The sequence below is a fragment of the Pinus tabuliformis genome, chromosome 2_2 (genome assembly GCF_031772625.1).
Source record: "Pinus tabuliformis cultivar Carrire ecotype Pingquan chromosome 2_2, CPIR1, whole genome shotgun sequence".
In the NCBI taxonomy this organism is placed as follows: domain Eukaryota; kingdom Viridiplantae; phylum Streptophyta; class Pinopsida; order Pinales; family Pinaceae; genus Pinus; species Pinus tabuliformis.
In genome coordinates, this window is record NC_142300.1 from 1,211,052,660 (window position 1) to 1,211,073,759 (window position 21,100).

Sequence of the window (21,100 nt, forward strand, 5' to 3'; positions counted from 1 at the left end):
ACACAATCAACTTCTTCTTCCAATCTGGAAGCCAATATAGAGAAATCGAAATTTCTCTCTTATGCAATTTTCTGAAAATCTACACGAGTCTCTTGACGTAGATGCCTTTGCATCATGATCTCGACCCATAATTGATTTTCCCTTCCTGTCAATGATTATTTCCTTTGATACCATGTGAAAATTCTATTACTGCAACAATTGATTTATTTTACCTACTTATTTTCAATAAGTTATTTTCAGAATCCCTTCAGTAAATATTAAAATAAATTCTACTGCAGATATCACACCATTATATTGAAACAAATACATACACAAGAATCAAACACATCAACACAACTATTTTTGACAATTATTCCAAAAAACCCAATGCGGGAAAACTGGTGCAATAGAGGAGGATTTTATTAATCAGCTTTTCTTGAGTACAACTAGAGTGCCAAACTAGCTCACCCAACAAAGATAAGCACTCGGTAGTAATACCATAAAAGCCTCTGGCGCTACCCCTAGTCTGAGCATCACTCCAGCTAGCCTCTGCGTAGCTCTCAGACCCTCTGCGTCAGCACTCTGCCTTACTGCGTCAACACTTGGCCTCTCTATGTCACCCACGCAGGCCCTTCAGTCACTGCAATCCAGACCTCTAGTTCAAATTTCTCGGCAAACCCCACTCCAGAAATCGAACTGACTTGTCTCCCTCTGGTGTATCTCCAACTAATCCTCAAGCCTTCTCTTATACTTTTCCTATTGATGAATCAACGACCGAGATTAAGTTCCTAATCAACGGCTAAGATTAAAATAGACTTGATTTTCGTCTCTTAGAAGCTTCTCATCTTTATCTTTATTAATACCCATTAATATTTTTATTTTCCTTAATCCTAAGTTTAGACTTAAAAACTCATTAAAAATATTAAGTATTTTAATAATTCTTCATCCAGATAGAATTTTCCAAAACGATTTTTGGGTCTTGGAGATCTCATATGCTTTAGCCTCCACCAATTTTCATGGTTAGAGCACATCCAATGCCATCCCAAATCAACATTAACTTGTAAGTAGGCTTTGTTACAATACCATGGCTTATCAATACCGAAAAACATAACTTATTTCACAATCAAAATATTTATAATATAACAAGATTCTTAATCATGGATATTCACCCCCACTTTGCCATTGATATTATGAACTTGTGAATAAGATTTGTTACAATAGCATGGGCAAATACCATGGCTTATCAATACCACATACCAAAAAATGATAACTTATTTCACAATCAAAATATTTTACAACAATATGATTCTTAACCATGGATATTCACCCTCACATTACCATGAATATTATTAACTTGTAAATAGGATTTGTTACAATACCATTGGCCAATACCATGGATTATTAATACCACATGCCCTAAAACCATAACTTATTTGACAATAAAAATAATTTATTTTAATTTAATATTATAATATTTTTTTATTGAAGCTAAAAGGATAAAGGTTATAATTAGTTTTGAGATATATATAAATCATCTATCCTCACTGGGCATTCACTCTTAGCATCCTTTGCATTTTTGGGAGTGGTCTTTTAGTTGGAAAAATAGTTTTTCTCGCTGATGTGATCATTGGTCTCTTGCATTCATCTATTGCATTTTGGCATTCATAAGTAGTTCACTTTTAGCAATCTCACCTCATTAATAATGTATGTGTGCTCTCAATAAAATGATAAGTGCTCTAAAAGATAATTGACATACTTGGACTGAATTGGTATTCTTGGCATAATATAGGCTTGTTGCTGTCAAGTTTGCTCTTGCTCCTTTAATCTCATTAGCATCAACTAAAGAGTAATATTTTGAGGAGTTTTAATTATAATTAGTGAATATTTTTCTCTCTTTCCTTCATGGACATTGAAAAGCACGAGTGCATTGTGTTGAGGATTGCTAGGATTTTTTTGTGACATTGTTTCTTTTAAAAGGAATACTAATACTTGTGTTTGTCATCACTGTCATTCCCTAAAGAAATTGGCTATTGGATAAGTGGTTACATTGCTATTGTAACAATTAGCATTGCTTGTGAGTTTACTTTTGTAACAAGTGCACTAACCTATTGTTTTGCAAGTGAGAATTACATCTAAGAATCATAATCTTGCAACATTGATGTTAACTCACTCTTAAAGAACTTGATTGATCACCATATTTTGATTGGAGTAATGTTGAAGTCATCTAAGTAATCTCAAGAATTGCTAATTGTGTTGATATCTTATTGAATGATTGGCATTGTCTATTTGGCACATTAAACATTATTAAGAGGACATTGGACTTGTGCACTTTATGTTTATTGTAATTTGATAAAGTAATTGTCCATTGTGAGATTTCTAATCTTGAATTTCTTTACACTCTCTATTTGTTATTGGATAGTCTATTCAAGGAGTTCATTTAGCACCACTCTTGGTGAAGATTGTCTTTGTGATTGTTAAGTACTTTCCTTTACCGCTCTAAATCAAATATTATTTGTCACAAAGTACTTAAATCATTTAACAATGTCACTTAAGACTATCACTTATTTTGCACTTGCATTTCTAGGACTAATAGTGCTTTAATTAATTTACCTCCAAGCATAAGCTTGGTTGAAAGACGATAGGACCACCTTTCTCACCTAGCTTGCGAAGTTTAGACCCTCATTTGTGGTTAACACAGTGACCTTGCAGTCATCAGAGCTGCAGTATCTGTAGCGTCAGATGTTGAAATTTGGTACTGGAGGACAGGTGGTTCCCTTAGGCTTTGATCTTTGGCCTAAGGAAAAGTGTCCAAAAGAATTTAATTTTTCTCCTAAAGTGACTTTATAATTTTATAAAGTTAAATCTAATTTAAAAGTGACTTTAAGTGATAAAGTTACTAAGTCTAATTTTAAAGTGACTTTTATAAAGTCAATGAAAAATTAGAAAGGAAAAGTGACTTTGGCTTCGCAAGATGTTGTTTGGCTTATTTGGTCAGCCGTTGAGACCTTCAGTGATTTACTGTGATAATCAGAGTTGCATTAAACTCACGGAGAATCCAGTATTTCATGACAGGTCAAACCATATCGAGGTCAGACATCATTTCATCAGAGACTATGTTCAGAAGGGAGTTGTGAAGCTTGAGTATATTTCCACTGATAAGCAGGTTGCAGATATCCTTACCAAAGCCTTACCACGGGGCAAGCATGTCTACTTCAGAAACAAGATGGGTGTGGTGAGGAACACCTTCCTCGGTAAGAGGGAGTGTTGAAATTTGGTACCGGAGGACAGGTGGTTCCCTTTGGCTTTGATCTTTGGCCTAGGGAAAAGTGTCCAAAAGAATTTAATTTTTCTCCTAAAGTGACTTTATAATTTTATAAAGTTAAATCTAATTTAAAAGTGACTTTAAGTGATAAAGTTACTAAGTCTAATTTTAAAGTGACTTTTATAAAGTCAATGAAAAATTAGAAAGGAAAAGTGACTTTGGAAATAAATGACTAAGTGGGTCTTTATTAAAGTGGGGTGAATTAAAAAATAAAAAGTGAGATTTAAATGAGCATTTAATCTCAGCCATTGATCTAAATCTATTTCAGCCATTGGATTTAGAGATCACCCAAAAGTCACTTGGGTCACCCAAAAGTCATTTGGAGTTATATTAAGGGAGGAAAAGATCACATTCGATTCAATTCTTTCATGAGCAGATTGGGAGAAGGAGAGCAAGAGAGCAAGAGAGATTTCTGAGCAGGGAGGAGAAGGAGACAGCAGCTTGGCACACATTCCAAGGCAGCAGTTGAGCAGATTTGTACAGCGGATTCAGCACACAGTGAAACGATTTTCGAGGAGAGGTTTGCACAAAAATCGAGGAGCAGTTTGCTGGTTTTTCTACACGCAAAACGAGGGCCATACAACAACATTTAATGCTGAAAATGGGCACAAAAATCGAGGAGACCGTACAACATTTATTGCTTTCCTGTTTGCTGTAATTTCCAGTTTGCTGTGAAGCATGGGAAAAGAGATAAGTTGTAAATTTGCTTGTTGATTTTTTGCTGAAAATTTCTCACTGTAAAAGGCAATTTTCAGAAATAAAGAAGAGCTCTCAAACTGGTTTTCCCCAAGAGTTGTAGGGGGTTTTTCCAGGGTCACATTGACCAAAAATCTCAGTGTTTAAATGTGTTTTAATGGCTGTTTATTACTGCTAATTTTTATTTCTGCAATTTCCAGCATTCTGTAAAATTTCCAGAATTTGTGTTTTCAGCAAATTTATTTTTTTCAGCTTGTTAAATGTATGGTTATGGGAAAGGACATTTAACTATATGGGAGAAATAAGGAGAAACTGAAAACCGGGGTGGGAAAACAGAAATTTCTACATGGTATCAGAACTTGAGTGCTGAAGGGCAGTTTGGGACAGCAAAAGGAAAAATTACAGTTGCTGGATTTTCACTCAGAAAATTCTAGCAAGCTGATTTTTTCATAAACAGCAGTTTTATCTTTACTACAGCAGTGCTATTTTTCAGTTTTAGGACAGCAGGATGTCATTGGGATTGAGGGTGGAGGATAGGCTGGATGGGCATATAAATTACAGCGTTTGGAAGGAGACAATGCAGAGTATCTTTGAGGAGGCAGAAGTCTGGGATATCATGGTGCATACCACACAGAACCTGTTGTTGTGCCTACTGATGCTACTCAGTTGACAGCTTATAATAAAAAGAACAACAAGGGTAAGAGGCTGATTCTAAACGGAATCAAAGACCATTGCATTCCTCATGTGAGAGGAAAGAGCAATGCCCATGATATGTGGACAGCATTGTCCAATCTCTACCAGAGTACCAATGAGAACCGGAAGATGGTCCTGAAGGAGAAGCTGAAGAACATTAAGATGGGTAATGATAGTGCAGTTAGATATCTCACAAAGATTACTAATGTAAAAGATGAGTTGGCAGCGATTGGAGAGACCATTCCACCCACTGAGTTGGTGCGGATTGCAGTGAATGGCCTCCCCCGTTCATGGTTGAACTTTGCTGATGGGGTTTGTGCACGTGAGACCCTTCCCACATGGGAGAGGTTTTGGGATGATTGCATTCAGACAGAGATCAGGAAAGGTCAGCTTTGGGCAGCCAAGCCAGTTGAGCAGGATGAGGATGTAGCACTGGTCGCAGGGGGCAAGAAAGGCAAAGGGAAGAAGCAGGCTTCCACAAGCAGTGGTGGGGGCAAAGGCAAAGGTAAAGGTAAACAGGGGAACACACAGAAAGACTATTCCAAGGTGAAGTGTTGGAATTGTCAAAAGATGAGACACTATGCAGTTGTGTGTCCGGAGAAGAAGAATAAGAAGGGGAAGAACCAGGACGTGGCAGCTTCAGCAGAGATTGAGGACTTTGCTGGTCGTTTTGACCGAGAGTTTGAGTTCACTACGTGTGAGTCCTCTAGTGCAGGATCACCTGCCACACAGGTTCAGAGGGAGCATGCTTTTCCCTCGATTAGCAGAGCATCTTCAGGTATCTGGTATGTGGACAGTGGGGCTTCACGTCATATGACAGGAGTCCGTGAGTACTTCTCAGAGCTTTCAGAGAGTGGCACTGATATTGAGGTAGTACTCGGTGATGACAGAGTTGTTAGAGCAGTCGGGGTGGGGACAGTGACATTTCAGAGAGAGTCCAAACCTCCCTTGAAGGTGTCAGAGGTTCTTTATGTGCCAGGGATGAGGAAGAACCTCATATCCGTCTCAGCTTTGGAGGACAGAGGATATGAGGTACTGTTCAGGGGAGGACAGGTATTGATGTATCCCAGGGGCACTCCAGCTGATTCAGCTAGAGTGATAGGTGTACGCCATGCAAAGGTGTACAAGTTTGCATTCCAGCCCCTTTTGGCATTGAGCAGTAGTATCGACAGCAGAGCTAGCAGTTCTGAGCTGTGTGAGATTTGGCACCGCAGGATGGGACATATGTATCATGGAGCCTTGAGGACATTGCGGGAGATCACTACAGGTGTGCCAGATTTCAGTACTGATCACTTTGATACTTGCAGAGGTTGTGCGATGGGCAAATTTTCCAAATCCCCTTTTCCCAGCAGTGACAGCAGAGCGACGGGGATACTTGATTTGATTCATTCCGATGTGAGCAGTCGGATGTCTCATGTTTCCTTGAGTGGATATGAGTACTATGTTTTATTCATTGATGATCACTCCAGGAGGACCTGGATTTATTTTTTGAAGACCAAGAGTGAGGTCTTCAAGCGGTTTCAGGAGTTCAGAGCTCTTGTGGAGACTCAGACGGGTCGAAAGATCAAGTCCTTGAGGTCGGACAATGGAGGAGATTACACCCTTGGAGAGTTTGTTGACTATTGTGCGGAGGCAGGCATTAGGAGGGAGTTCACTGTTCCTTACAACCCCCAGCAGAACGGGGTTGCGGAGAGGAAGAACAGATCCATCATAGGGGCTGCCAAAGCCATGTTACATGATCAGGGGTTGCCATTGTTCTTGTGGGCAGAGGCCTGCAACATAGCTGTTTACTTGCAAAACAGGAGTCCGCATCGTGCCTTGGGGCAAATGACTCCGGAGGAGGCTTTCTCTGGGAAGAAGCCTGATATTGGTCATCTTCATATCTTTGGATGCATTACATACCCCTATATACCCAAGGGGAAGAAGACCAAACTAGAGCCCACCGCAGAGAAGGGTATCTTTGTGGGCTACAGTGAGACCTCAAAGGCCTTTCGGATTTACATTCCTGCACAGAGGAGAGTTGTTGTCAGACGGGATGTGAAGTTCGAGGAGGACAGGGCCTTTAGGAGGTCACGGGAGTTAGAGTATCTGGATCAGCCAAACCCTCAGTAGCAGTTGAGTCAGTCGCAGGGATCCAGTGGGCAGGGATCAGGAGGATGCGGAGGTACATCTATGAGGATGTCAGGTCCGTCAGTGAGCAGTGGCTCGCCGAGCCAGAGGGGTGGTGCTCCGGGCAGCATGCAGAGCAGTTCACAGAGCAGTTCACTAGGGAGTCCATTGATGGACAGTTCACACGGTGCCTCAGCTTCTACAGGTTCAGGTGCAGGCAGGAGGACAGCAGACAGACAGTCAGGAGTTCAGGCTACTGATGGTGATGAGGAGGAGGAGTTTCATTCTCCTATGGGAAAAGCATGCTCAGGGAAGAGAAAGCCCAAGTGGCTTCAGGACACCTTGAGAGATGCCACATCTGTTGCTGAGCCGAAGAGGTCGGTCAGAGAGAGTAGACCACCTGAGAGGTTTTGTAGCTATATGGCGATGGTTACCAGCATCCTTGACTCTGAGCCTTCTAGCTATGAGGAGGCAGCTAGCCAGCAGGTCTGGAGAGAGGCCATGCAGGGGGAGTATTATTCTATCATGAAGAATGATGTTTGGGAGGTGGTGCCGAGGCCTGAGGGCAAATCCGTGGTTACTTCCAGATGGCTTTACAAGATAAAGCATGTTGCAGATGGCAGCATTGAGAAATTCAAAGCGAGGTTTGTGGCTAGAGGTTTCTCCCAGGTAGAGGGAGTTGATTATGAGGAGACCTTCGCTCCCGTGGCTCGATATACTTCGATCCGCTCCATTATATCGATAGCAGCAGAGATGGGTTGGAAGATCCACCAGATGGATGTGAAGACCGCATTTCTCAATGGCTTCATACAGGAGGAGGTGTACATTGAGCAGCCACAGGGCTTTGAGGTGCATGGGAAGGAGTCCCATGTGTGCAGACTGAAGAAGGCCCTTTATGGCCTGAAGCAAGCTCCCAGAGCTTGGTACTCCAGGATAGATACATATTTGCAGGGGATGGGTTTCACAAAGAGTGAGGCAGATCCGAACCTTTACTTTATTGTGATTGGTGAGTGGCCTCTCATTCTGGTGCTGTATGTGGATGACTTGATCATTATAGGTGCAGAGAGACTCATAGAGCACTGCAAGAGAGATCTTGCGACGGAGTTTGAGATGAAGGACATCGGCTTGATGCATTACTTTTTGGGTTTGGAGGTGTGGCAGGAGGAGGGGCATTTCTTCCTAGGGCAGGGGAAGTATATTGTGGACATCCTTAGCAGATTCCACATGGAGAATTGTAGACCCATGTCGACACCAATGATAACCAAATGGAAGAAGCTTCATGCTTCGGATTCCGAGTTCGTGGATCCCACATTGTACAGGCAGCTGATTGGTTCCTTGATGTATTTGGTCAACACTAGACCAGATATCTGTTTTGCAGTCAACACGATGAGTCAGTTTATGTGTGAGCCTAGGAAGGTTCACTGGATGGCTGCAAAACACATTTTGCGATACTTGCAGGGGACAGTGGATTATGGTCTGGACTACAGGCAGGGAGATGGAGTGAGATTGGCAGGATACACTGATTCTGATTGGGCAGGTTGTGCTTCTGATAAGAAGAGCACTTCAGGGTGCTGTTTTGGGTTGGGTTCAGCAGTAGTGTCATGGTTCAGCCGGAAGCAGCAGTCAGTAGCACTGAGTTCAGCGGAAGCAGAGTATATGGTAGCCAGTCTAGCTAGTTGTGAGGCTATCTGGCTTCGCAAGATGTTGTTTGGCTTATTTGGTCAGCCATTGAGACCTTCAGTGATTTACTGTGATAATCAGAGTTGCATTAAACTCACGGAGAATCCAGTATTTCATGACAGGTCAAAGCATATCGGGATCAGATATCATTTCATCAGAGACTATGTTCAGAAGGGAGTTGTGAAGCTTGAGTATATTTCCACTGATGAGCAGGTTGCAGATATCCTTACCAAAGCCTTACCACGGGGCAAGCATGTCTACTTCAGAGACAAGATGGGTGTGGTGAGGAACACCTTCCTCGGTAAAAGGGAGTGTTGAAATTTGGTACCGGAGGACAGGTGGTTCCCTTTGGCTTTGATCTTTGGCCTAGGGAAAAGTGTCCAAAAGAATTTAATTTTTCTCCTAAAGTGACTTTATAATTTTATAAAGTTAAATCTAATTTAAAAGTGACTTTAAGTGATAAAGTTACTAAGTCTAATTTTAAAGTGACTTTTATAAAGTCAATGAAAAATTAGAAAGGAAAAGTGACTTTGGAAATAAATGACTAAGTGGGTCTTTATTAAAGTGGGGTGAATTAAAAAATAAAAAGTGAGATTTAAATGAGCATTTAATCTCAGCCATTGATCTAAATCTATTTCAGCCATTGGATTTAGAGATCACCCAAAAGTCACTTGGGTCACCCAAAAGTCATTTGGAGTTATATTAAGGGAGGAAAATGAGGAAAAGATCACATTCGATTCAATTCTTTCATGAGCAGATTGGGAGAAGGAGAGCAAGAGAGCAAGAGAGATTTCTGAGCAGAGAGGAGAAGGAGACAGCAGCTTGGCACACATTCCAAGGCAGCAGTTGAGCAGATTTGTACAGCTGATTCAGCACACAGTGAAAGGCAGATTTTGGCACGATTTTTGAGGAGAGGTTTGCACAAAAATCGAGGAGCAGTTTGCTGGTTTTTCTACACGCAAAACGAGGGCCATACAACAGCATTTAATGCTGAAAGTGGGCACGAAAATCGAGGAGACCATACAACATTTATTGCTGTTCTGTTTGCTGTAATTTCCAGTTTGCTGTGAAGCATGGGAAAAGAGATAAGTTGTAAATTTGCTTGCTGATTTTTTGCTGAAAATTTCTCACTGTAAAAGGGAATTTTCAGAAATAAAGAAGAGCTCTCAAACTGGTTTTCCCCAAGAATTGTAGGGGGGTTTTTCCAGGGTTACATTGACCAAAAATTTCAATGTTTAAATGTGTTTTAATGGCTGTTTATTACTGCTGATTTTTATTTCTGCAATTTCCAGCATTCTGTAAAATTTCCAGAATTTGTGTTTTCAGCAAATTTATTTTTTCAGCTTGTTAAATGTATGGTTATGGGAAAGGGCATTTAACTATATGGGAGAAATAAGGAGAAACTGAAAACCGGGGTGGGAAAACAGAAATTTCTACATCAGAGGCATTTAGGTGGTTAGAACTCTAGGGGAGGTATCGTTAATATAGTCATTACTATTTGCCCCTGGGTTTCTCTCCACAACCTACACTTGAGACTAACTTCAAAACAATTGAGAGAAAAGACTCTCAGATAAACATCTAATCTAAAATTAACCAAGAGTTTGCATTTCACTTAGTTCTGGGTGTCACATCTCATATAGGATAGTATGCATCCTAAGCAGCCACTGTTCATTCGGTAATTAATTTATATTGTACAATTGATTTGACTCCAAAAGGCACTAGTCTCTCAAATAATCTAATTAAATGGTGTTAATAATTAAACTTGTTAATCATCATTAACCAAGTTGCTAAGCCATTTATTGTAACTCCCGAACTTGTTGGTTCTCGACGAGTCTTTCATCCTCACATTTCATTGGGTATACCCCCATAACCTGTTGTAGGGAGACAACTAGAACGGAGAGGGTGGGGATCAAAGTGACCATCCCTGCCCTGAGTTGTTGCATTTACCTGTACAATTTGGGCAACAAAAGGTCCCTTTGAGATTACTCAAAAAGGTGAAAATAATGCTTATAGGGTCAACGTACCCCCATACATGTACATTTACTCAATGGTGAATGTAGAAAATTTGAAACTCTATGAGCCCTCCATGCTGGATCAGGAAAAGGAACATGTACTACCTTCTATAGAGGATTTAGCACTAGGTTTTTAGGTAGAGTTGACAGAGGATACAATTTTGCTAAAGAGGTCCATAACTACAAGACAAGGACATCATGACTTTTTGCAGATTGGATTGAAAGGACAACATCCAAGCAAAGACTAAATGGTACTCCATGGAAATGATAGAGGAAAAGTTTCCTCACGTCTTTTAGTAAAAGATTTTGGGGACCCAAAGCCTCCAAAAATGGGGAGTTATGATTTGGATTGGGTCATTATATTATTTATCATCCAATTTTAGTGCTTTCATAATGGAAAAATGGGATAAATCAACGCACAAGACCATTTTTGTCGGCGGGTCCCACGGTAGTAAATTGAGGTTTAAAATCTTTTAGAGGCAGTGTGAGGTATTTAATAAAATTTCTTGGGATATATTGTAACTCTTGACATAATTCCCAAGCTATAGAGGAATCAGTTCCAAGGACATTAAGACTTTATAAATTAAAAATATTATTGACTAGAAAAAAAATTGGGTTTGTTTGTCCTTGCGATAAAGATTTCTCTTTCAACCATTCATCAAGGGTAGATCATCAACAACTTGCAGCGTCATACCTTAATAAGAAAGGTAAGAAGATTAAAAGAACAAATAGAGTTCAGCTATGTGAACATTTTAAAGAATGAATTCACATTAGCCCCCTCTATGTGACGAAGATGTCCTGAGTAATTAAGGCTTCAAGGATCACGAATATTATGTCCTTAATGTCAAAATTTATATTGCATCGTTATAATTAAAACTTCGAAAACTGTTCAAAACAAATTGTTTTGACGCCAATTTCTTCATCTTAAATTAACCAAGCAGATTCCATTATTAGGAATGGCTTGTATGTTTTTATGATTACGCTGATTTAATTCAAACACCATAAAGATATAAGAAGGTAGATCATCAACAACTTGCAGCGTCATACCTTAATAAGAAAGGTAAGAAGATTAAAAGAACAAATAGAGTTCAACTATGTGAACATTTTAAAGAATGAATTCACATTAGCCCCCTCTATGTGACGAAGATGTCCTGAGTAATTAAGGCATCAAGGATCACGAATATTAGGTCCTTAATGTCAAAATTTATATTGCATGGTTATAATTAAAACTTCGAAAAGTGTTCAAAACAAATTGTTTTTATGCCAGTTTCTTCATCTTAAATTAACCAAGCAGATTCCATTATTAGGAATGGCTTGTATGTTTTTATGATTACGCTGATTTAATTCAAACACCATAAAGATATAAGAAGAAAACGATTGTGGAAAGTAGGAAAATCACACTAGAAAAGAAAAACTTGCTAGAAGTTGCTGAAGCTGGAATCTTTAAGAAATAATCTCCAGGCTTTTAGTGGGCCTAATGGTTCAAACTTAAGAGCATGTGTTTCTCCCTAAAAGATCATAGGTTCAGAACCAGGGGTAGAATATGTATGCCTCTTAGCAGTGAAATGGCTGCTCATAGGTGGGTACCTTGTCCCACAAACAAGAGGGTCTCATACATTGATTTGGTGTCTGGCTTGGCGGTGACCTTAAAATTAGATAATAATTATATTTTTTTTAACAGAACAAATTAACAAATTTCTCTCCCTCTTTTCCCAATCTCTTTTTTTTTTTATTTCTACTGAAAACATAACTTCCAGCATCCAGTTGAATAACTGAAATGTTTTTAAAATTATCCTTTCTTTAAACAAAATCAATGCTATATAATAATATAATATTAAACTTTGTAAATATAAATAATACAATATATATAAAATTTTAAAACCACTTTGATTGAAACTAGTGGAGTGCGGATCCCCCTGGCTGGTTTTGGGTTTTGGGGTAGGGGGCCCCGCAATGAATCTCGTCCGTTAATCTCTTGGTCGGATCCTATCCAATTAATTAATTTATTTTTATCCCCTGTTGCAGAGTAGTTTGTTTTTGGCTGGTAGCTTGTAGGCTTTGGATGTGTACTGGATTTGGACGATTTCTTTGCATTTCATGGTTTTGGGATTTCAGAACTTCTGAAAAACTACCGTTATCACGGTTTCTATGTCAGCAAGGGGCTCCTTGATTACCATTGCTCGATTTACTTTTTGTTGTGTTGTCATACACCCTTGTTTCAATCTTGCTCAGATATAATTGAAATTCACTCATGTTTGTGAGGGGCTTGATTATTTATTTAGCTTGAAGAGGTTGCATGCAAAATATTTTCAGCAATTCTTAAGTTAGTCCAGGCTCAACCTGTTGATCTCCAAACCATCAACATTTCCGAATTTTAAATAATCCTTGAAAATAATGTTGTGTAAGGTCGGGTTTTATTTTAATCCAACATTTATATGCTCCATTATCATTTGTTTATTTTAGTCACAGTTAGCTTTTGTTTTCTTTATTTTTTCCATTCATTATTAATCTACTATTGTTGATTTGTTTGAGTAGTGTCGGCTCCGAGGAAGGCTTGATTCAAATGGTTGCGTCGCTGCTTATTTGGAAGAAAGATTGAATATGGGAGTCAATTTTGTTCTTTCTGCAGAAGTGAGCTAGAGATTCATCATCACCACTTAAATTGTCTTTCTTTTGCTGCCAAGTTTCAAACTCTCTTTTTCTGCAATTTTTCAATTTGCTTACATTGAATATGTCAATGCAGATCGATCATTGGAAGAAGGATTACAAGTTTGGATTTGGGATGACTGTTGGAGAGCTGTAGTCTTTGTCTGCATGCCAATTTTAATTATTGGCTTATGACTGACAGTTTTCTCCAAAATTCTTATTGCTAGGTTATTTTCATTGGCAGGTCATTGAATAACAACTATCTTTTGGTGTTTATGAACATCAGCTATGCCCAATGAAATGCATGAGCTGTATCTGCTCTTTGTTTGTCTGCAGGGTGCTTGTTGGAGCTCTTTGTAGACTTATTAAGATTATTTTTGGAGTGCGGCCATTTTTTATATAAAAAACAAAAATGAGTTTTCAACTTCTGTATCAAAGAGATCCTAGTCTTATAGGCCTTCTACATCAATACAAGTAAGTGGTTTTTGAATGTTTCATGTACTGTACTTGGAAGATCTGCAGCATATTTGATATTGATAAATATGCTGGACCTTGACAGCAACAAGGAGAAAATGTCTCTCTTTAGTGCAAAGCCTGCAATTTGACAATTATTTGCCTTTTCTTCAATCTAGGGATTAATAAAATATTCATTTCATTGGTACATTCAACTAAGAAGAAAAGCAACAAAGTAATTGATAAACCCTAATTGTATAACAAATTTGTAGTCAATTTCCTTTTAAATCTTTGCCAGCATGATTTGTAATTATAAGATTGGACATAAGCATCTCTTTTTTATAAACTATATTAAATTGAAAAGGTCTTACAGATGCTTCCTTTTAACCATTGAATTAAGAAGAAAAGCAACATAGTAGCCAATTTCCTTAAATCTCTGCAACCATGATTTGTAAGTATAAGATTGGACATAAGCATATGTATTTGTTAGAATGATACTATTTTGGACATGCCTCAGAGTTGCTTCATCATCCACAAACTACTAGAAAGACTAGATGTCATGTTTATTTTTGGGGGGATTTGTACCTACTTTTCACTGACTTGGCAAATCACTAAGCCTTCCCTCCCTTCGGCCTCTCTCTACGCACACACATGCATAGCCATATAAAATTAAATGGTTATAAACGACAATAGACACCAATTCATGGTAAGCATCAAAACACTTACCGCATGATACATCTCACATTACGAAAATTTAAAAAATCTTAAAATTAACTAAGTTATAGTTATATGTTAAATTATTATCATTATTATTTTAAAAATAATATATATATATATATATATATATATATATATATATATATATATATATATATATATATATATATATATATATTTATTTATTGAATCAAGAATTTTGTATTAAGTCAAAAGATTACAATTTCTAGTTCAATTTCTCAAGAACCTATTGGCCCTGCTCTTACTAGATTTATTGGCTAGTAGGTGCATATCTAGATACAAATCAAAATTCCAAAATGACATAGGTTTACAAGGACTACCATACAGAAAATGCCAAAAATCCAGTAAAATCAAAATACAACCAACTATCATCAAGCATCTTCAAAAGTTATTGAGACAGGGTGATCCATACCCGAGCTAGATGGTGGGGGATTGAACTCTTAGTGAACATGCCCCTCCATGTGAGTCAAGCTTGTTTCTATACGATTGAGCCTTTCTTGAATGCACCATTACCCTCTCCATAGGCTGATCAATTTTTCATGCATCTCCCACAGGTTTTGTTGAATGTGATTCATGAAGTCTAGAATGTCATTATGATCCTCTTGCTAAGCCTGATTGAGTTGGTCCAAGGTGCTGCTCAGTTGTTGAATGATATTCACACTATTCGCCAGCAATGGAGTCTTCACCACTAAGGGAAAGGATTGAGAGAAAGGTGGGCTCATAGTTTCTCCCTGACCTTGTTCATTAAGTTGTGGTCTTCTCTAAATACCCCTGGCCTCCAACCCATGAGTCGTCTAACCTCATTGAGGATTCATATTCAACACCTCCCGCTGGAATTCTAAACCAAGATAGGAAACATCGTTGCTATGCCAACTAGTCTGCCAATACAACCATGGATGCCCTTCCGTCCTCCATGGTGTTGCAGACTTGAAAGACCCCTGAGACCAAAGTTGCTTACCAGGAAGGCCCTTTATAGACACCATAGGGACCACCATATCATCCATGAAAATATACACCTCGTCGCTACCCAACTGGACCCTTGAGAAGGTGAAATTTGTCAATCATCCCAAGAGATTCAGATGAATCTTGGCTTAGAATACGGAGGATTCCTAGACTATCAAGACCACACAGATAGCCTTTGAGTCATACATTTTTTTTTTGCGAGAGAAAACCCATGCACCACTGGAAGGCAAATCGTTTGCAACACTCAAGCATCCAAAATAATGATTCACCCTTCGCCAACTTACCACCAGACTTCCCAACTTTCCAAGGCTATACAATAGAAACAAACCACAATGCACCTTGTTGGACACTTGCTCCTCTCTAACATACACGAGAAAACTAAAATCTGAAATCGCATAATTGACTAGCATGAGATTACCAACCAAGCTAAGAATTTTGTGCTTGGTGTGGATAACGGGCAATAGTTCTGAGACCAAATCCACCAATGGTATTTTTGAGATTATAATTTGACTGCCTTGTGAAAAGTCTCCCACTGTGCAGATCGTTGCCAAATTGGTAGGTAAACTCACATGGGGTTTCTTGTTCTCTATGGGTTTAGGTGTAAAATCCTCGCAGGATTCCCCCTTCCTCCATTGGACTACGAAAGAGCGTCTTGCCCTTCTATCTCTTCTCGTCCTTTAGCGCACAACCATACAACCTATCATACATCCTTCCTGTCGTTATATGTTGCTCTAACTATTGTCGATGGAAATGCCATCGTCCTCCCCACAGGTATCGAATTCTAATGCTCGACATGACTAACATGTAAACCATTAATAGTCACCTTATGATGCCTTGGAATTTCACACGAGCTCGCATGCAACTTGGTTGCTTCATATTAAACACCATATGTCAGGAGGACTTGTGGGGTGGCAAGCCCCTTGACAATCCCCAATGTGCTATGACCTGTCACCCCCATCGAGGAAAACTTATATATCTTCAAAAAACATGTAACAAGACAAATACAACAGAGTAATAATAAGCAATAATTAAATGGAAAAGCAAAAGGGGCATAACTACTTTTGAGATAAATTTCAACCCTTTATCTTAACTACTATTAAAATAATTCACTGGATATTCAATGGAGGTTAAAGGCCTATACATGAGCACATGGAAGTTGCACATATAAGGGAATAAATCCTCTGTAAATGAAACAAAATACAAATAAAACAAGGAGATGCTTGTATAAATTTTAGCATGGACACATATTGCAACAACTATGGGCTAGGGTCACATTTCAATTTGAAGGATTATCCATGTTCATGTTAACAAGTTAAATAAACTATCCTTCTCATTTGAAAATTATAAAAATGGATCAAAATTTCAACTATTTTGTATTGATCTCATTTATATATTAAATAAGGACAAATTCCTTTATTAAGACCAATCATTACAAATAAAAATATTATTCAATATACAGTTTGAAAAATAAACATTACTCAAATTAGAAGTTTTGCATAGTTGATTCAAGCATCATTCTCATTTACAATGATTTTTTCTATTAAATTTATAAACAAAACTAAAATATCTAATTTTAGTTTTCAATTGTAAATATGGTACAATAAATAATTAATAATGCTTTCATTAAAAAAACCAACATTCCTCAAAAAAACGTTTGTTGGAGAAAAATACGTCATAGAGAAGCCATTTAGTGAACACTAATAATATTGCATTTTAACCACAATGCTTTAGAATACTCAGTTGCATAATTTCCTAGTCTAATGCAAATCTACTTGTAAACTTCAGATGATTCTAAAAGGATATATATATATATATATATATATATATATATGATTTTACAATCATGCTTTTATAATAGAAAGTTCTATGTCAACATAATTGTAACCATATGAATTAGTGTAGGTTTAATTGGCTATAAATTAATTTATTTTTCATTACCTTGTAAATATCCAATTCTAATTGTTCTAGCCACAAGATTCATCAAACAAACATTTAGTGTTTGGTGTTTCCCAACATGACACAAATGTGCCTTATCTATGTTATCAGGGGTGAACTTGAAAAGCAATTGAATACCTACAAAATGACTTGCAACACTAACACTAACAATAACCAAATACCATAAACATGGAACTGAAACAAAGGCATCATCTCCACCATAACTAATATCAACTCTAGACAATAAAGTATAACTCACTATCGAATAGACAATTTAAACATGTGCAAAAGATGGGTATTGGTGTATGGGAGTAGGGACAACTATAATGATGAAGTGGGACACATCTTTTGTGATTTTTTTGGTATGCACTTTTCAGCAATAACATACCATGGATTTATGTTAATATATATAGCTATGATGATGTGTAAAGGCACGTCTTGTGATATTTTCTGGTATATGTTTTTCTTCATATCATAAAACATGCAAAGGACATAAAAATATTCAATATCTCATATAACTCGGTACACAAATGGATGAGAAACAAATAGCCATGTGAACCATTAAGGCACTTAACATAAATTAATAACCATACAAACAATTGCCATATGAAGATGACAAGTAAGATATCTTATTACCTTTATACATTATATTCACTACAATCATATGTAAAATAATAAATATGGAAATATGACAGAAGCAACTTGGTGAGGTAATTGTAAATGTGAATAAGGAGTTGACATTGTTGTCATTCATGCCTTTGGGGCATTGTTGCATGGTTTGATGAACCATCTTTAAGCCATTGCAACACCTATATGTGAGTTTTAGTAAAGTAGGCAAGAAAGAAGGACATATGTTTGAAATCATTGACTATCCAATGAAAGGAGTTACTATGTTTCGTGGAAGTACTATGACCTCTTGGATTTGTTTCAATCAAAATGGTGACGATGCATAGTAAATTCATGGGAAGCAATGTAATATTACATATTGTTAGTGAATAGGTTGGTAGAAAATAATTTAGGGAGATGTATTATTAACTTTCATGGTTACGTCGAAAGTGTTGATACCATACTTGGGGTGCTTCATGAGATTTTGTGTACATTATATATGCTCATCCTCTGAATGATTTGAGATGGATTAGCATGTGAGTTAAATTCCTTGATCGATTTGCAAAATTAAGGTAACTTGCTTATTGGATGCTTGACCTCAAATGGTTATTGGGTTAGTCTTATTCCAATAGACATTGGATTTTTCTTAACAATTTGGTGGACACGACATAACCCTATATGGGATGAGGAGCATTGTAGTTGGCATGTGGTAGCATTGACTCTTGTTTTGAGGATTGGAGATGGCTTGGGAATGCCTAGGATTTGACATCATTGTTGTAGGGGTAGTTAACATAATGGAGTGCATTTCCTAGGAGGATTGATGGAGTTTGAGGAGGTTTATGATAAAGGGATGTGGACTTGCCTATTGTAGTTATGTTGTAGCTCGTTTTCACTATGTCCAAAAAAAAATCATGTATCCCCAAAAAAAAAAATTATCATGAAGAAAAATCAAAGTTATTTTGGATGGCGGTTTGTTTTAAAATAACTGGGATTAATGTCGGATCGAGATGGTGTAGGATTAAATTCATTTTATATGGTTCAATGAGACCTAGCGGAAAAAGTAAAAGGGTTAAATGTCAGAAAGTTTAGGCGCACAATGTTGTTAGTGGCATCGGGCCTCCTCCACAAGTGAAACCCGACATCACAATTAGCGCGAAGATTATGGGTTTGGGTTCCCCCGTAAAAGATTTGGTTAGTAAACCACTCTCATTTGATCGACGACTAAGATCTTTTGCGGTATCACCTGCTAATGGGCTCGCTTACAACCACAGGTCCCCCTATGAGTGGTAAGTGGATTTCGTTGGCCTCTGTGGCAAGCGAGCGAGCTAATTCAATCAAGAAAGCCAGATTAGTCCATTCAACCCTTGCCATGTCATTTGTCCATGTCACCCCTCACCCTACAACATCCTCCCACGTCATCACATATTGCCACGTCACACTTCCACATCATTAGTGTGAAAATTTCTAACATGAAATTCTACTACAGTGATTGATTTATTTCTCCTACTTATTTTCCACAATAAATTATTTACAAAACCCTTCAGTAAACATCAAAATAAATTCTACTGTAGTTGTCACATAATAGCATAGAGAGAATAACAGTGAAATACAAGCACAAGAATCAATCACATCAACACAGTTATTTTTGGACAATAGTCGCTAGAAAAACCCAATGCGGGAAAACCAGTGCAGCAGATGAGGGTTTATTTATTATTCTTCAGCAACAATCTCTTTACAAGGAATGATTTACATAATATAGAGACACCTCTGAGAAAACACGAGACAATTTTTCCTCTTCTTTCTGGAAAAATTTTGAGACCCCAGAGACCCTCTAGCCTTCACTGCGTCACTTCTGCATGAGGCATGTAATGAGGACTGCATCCCTTGCTGCGTTGTCTCTTTGAGCTTTCCCTCTGTGTTGTCCCTTTGATGCTCCGCGTCACCTCCTCCTCAATCTCTGACTGATGTTGATGCCCTCCTCTTTCTTCACTCTGCAACTCTCCCTCTGAAATCGAACTCTTACTCCTTGAGAATCAATTTCCCTTGGGTTACTGAGTATTTGCCCGATATGTCTCCAATTGACCCTCAAGCCTCCTCTTATACTTGTTGATGAATCAATAACCGAGATTAAGTCTCTAATCAACGAATAAGATTAAATTAGACTTGATCCTCGTCTCTTAGAAGGTTCTCACCCATATTTTCATTAATACCCATTAATATTTTTATTTTCCTAAGTTTAGACTTAGGAACCCCATTAAAAATACTAACTATTCTACTAAAATACAATATGGGTGGAATTTCACCAAACGATGAAAGTCTTGGAGATCTCATGTGTTCTAGCCCCTCCACAAAATTTTGGAGCTAGAGCATATTCGATGTTACCCAAAATCAACACTCCCTCTTAGCGAGGAATGTGCTCTAGCAATACTTCCCAATAGAAGCATCACATTGAACCATGACATTGTTCCTCTGCATTGTTGATTCTCAGCCTATTGCCCTTCATCCACTGCGATGTTGCATTTTGTACTGCTGCCCATGACATTGCCACTACCACTGTTGCATCTGTACTACAACTCCCTCTCAATATGTTGCATCATGTTGCCCATAGCACTGTCACTACTAACTGTTGCACTGCAACTCTCTGCACTATCTGCTTCTGCTACTGAAACAGATTCTTAATCATCCCCATCTTCTCCTTGAAATAAACAAACTTTGTTCTTCCTAGAGCCTTAGTGAGAATGGTTTCCACCTGTTCTTTTGTCGGGGTGTACCGTAATTGGAATACCCCTCACTGGACACAGTCTCTGATAAAGTGACATATGATGTTAATGTGCTTTGACCAATCATGAAAAACTAGATTCTCAGAGAGCTTGATGCAACTCTGATTATCACACAAAATATTGGTCGCTTCCATCCTTCTCCTGAATAGATTCACAAGCAACTTCCTAAGCCATATGGCTTCACACGATGTTGTGCTAGTTGCCATATATTCAGTGTCATTTGAGCTCAGAGCTACGAATTTATGTTTCCTAATACACCAGGAGGTCATTCCTAATCCAATGTTGAAACAGCACCCAGTGGTACTTTTCCGATCTACTGAACTTCCAACCCAATCTGCATCAGTAAAACCACTCAGCTTGATGTCATTGCCTCGAGTGTACATTAATCCATGCTCGACTATTCCTCGTATATATTTGAGAACATGCTTGGTTGCTTCCCAGTGTGCCCTCTTTGGTTCCACCATGAATTGACTGAGGGTATTGACAAC

At 38.2% G+C, this 21,100-nt stretch overlaps 1 protein-coding gene across 1 annotated transcript in view; it reads left to right on the top strand.

Annotated features, from left to right (window-relative positions):
• LOC149197834 (mitochondrial import receptor subunit TOM40-1-like) overlaps nucleotides 1–13,417 on the top strand; it is a 376,128-nt gene extending 362,711 nt beyond the window's left edge. Inside the window, exons 10-11 of the mRNA XM_089405991.1 lie at nucleotides 13,027–13,122; nucleotides 13,235–13,417. Coding sequence (XP_089262117.1) covers nucleotides 13,027–13,122; nucleotides 13,235–13,294 — 156 coding nt within the window. The 3' untranslated portion in view covers nucleotides 13,295–13,417. The remainder of the gene's footprint in view (nucleotides 1–13,026; nucleotides 13,123–13,234) is intronic.
• Nucleotides 13,418–21,100: the final 7,683 nt, after the last annotated feature.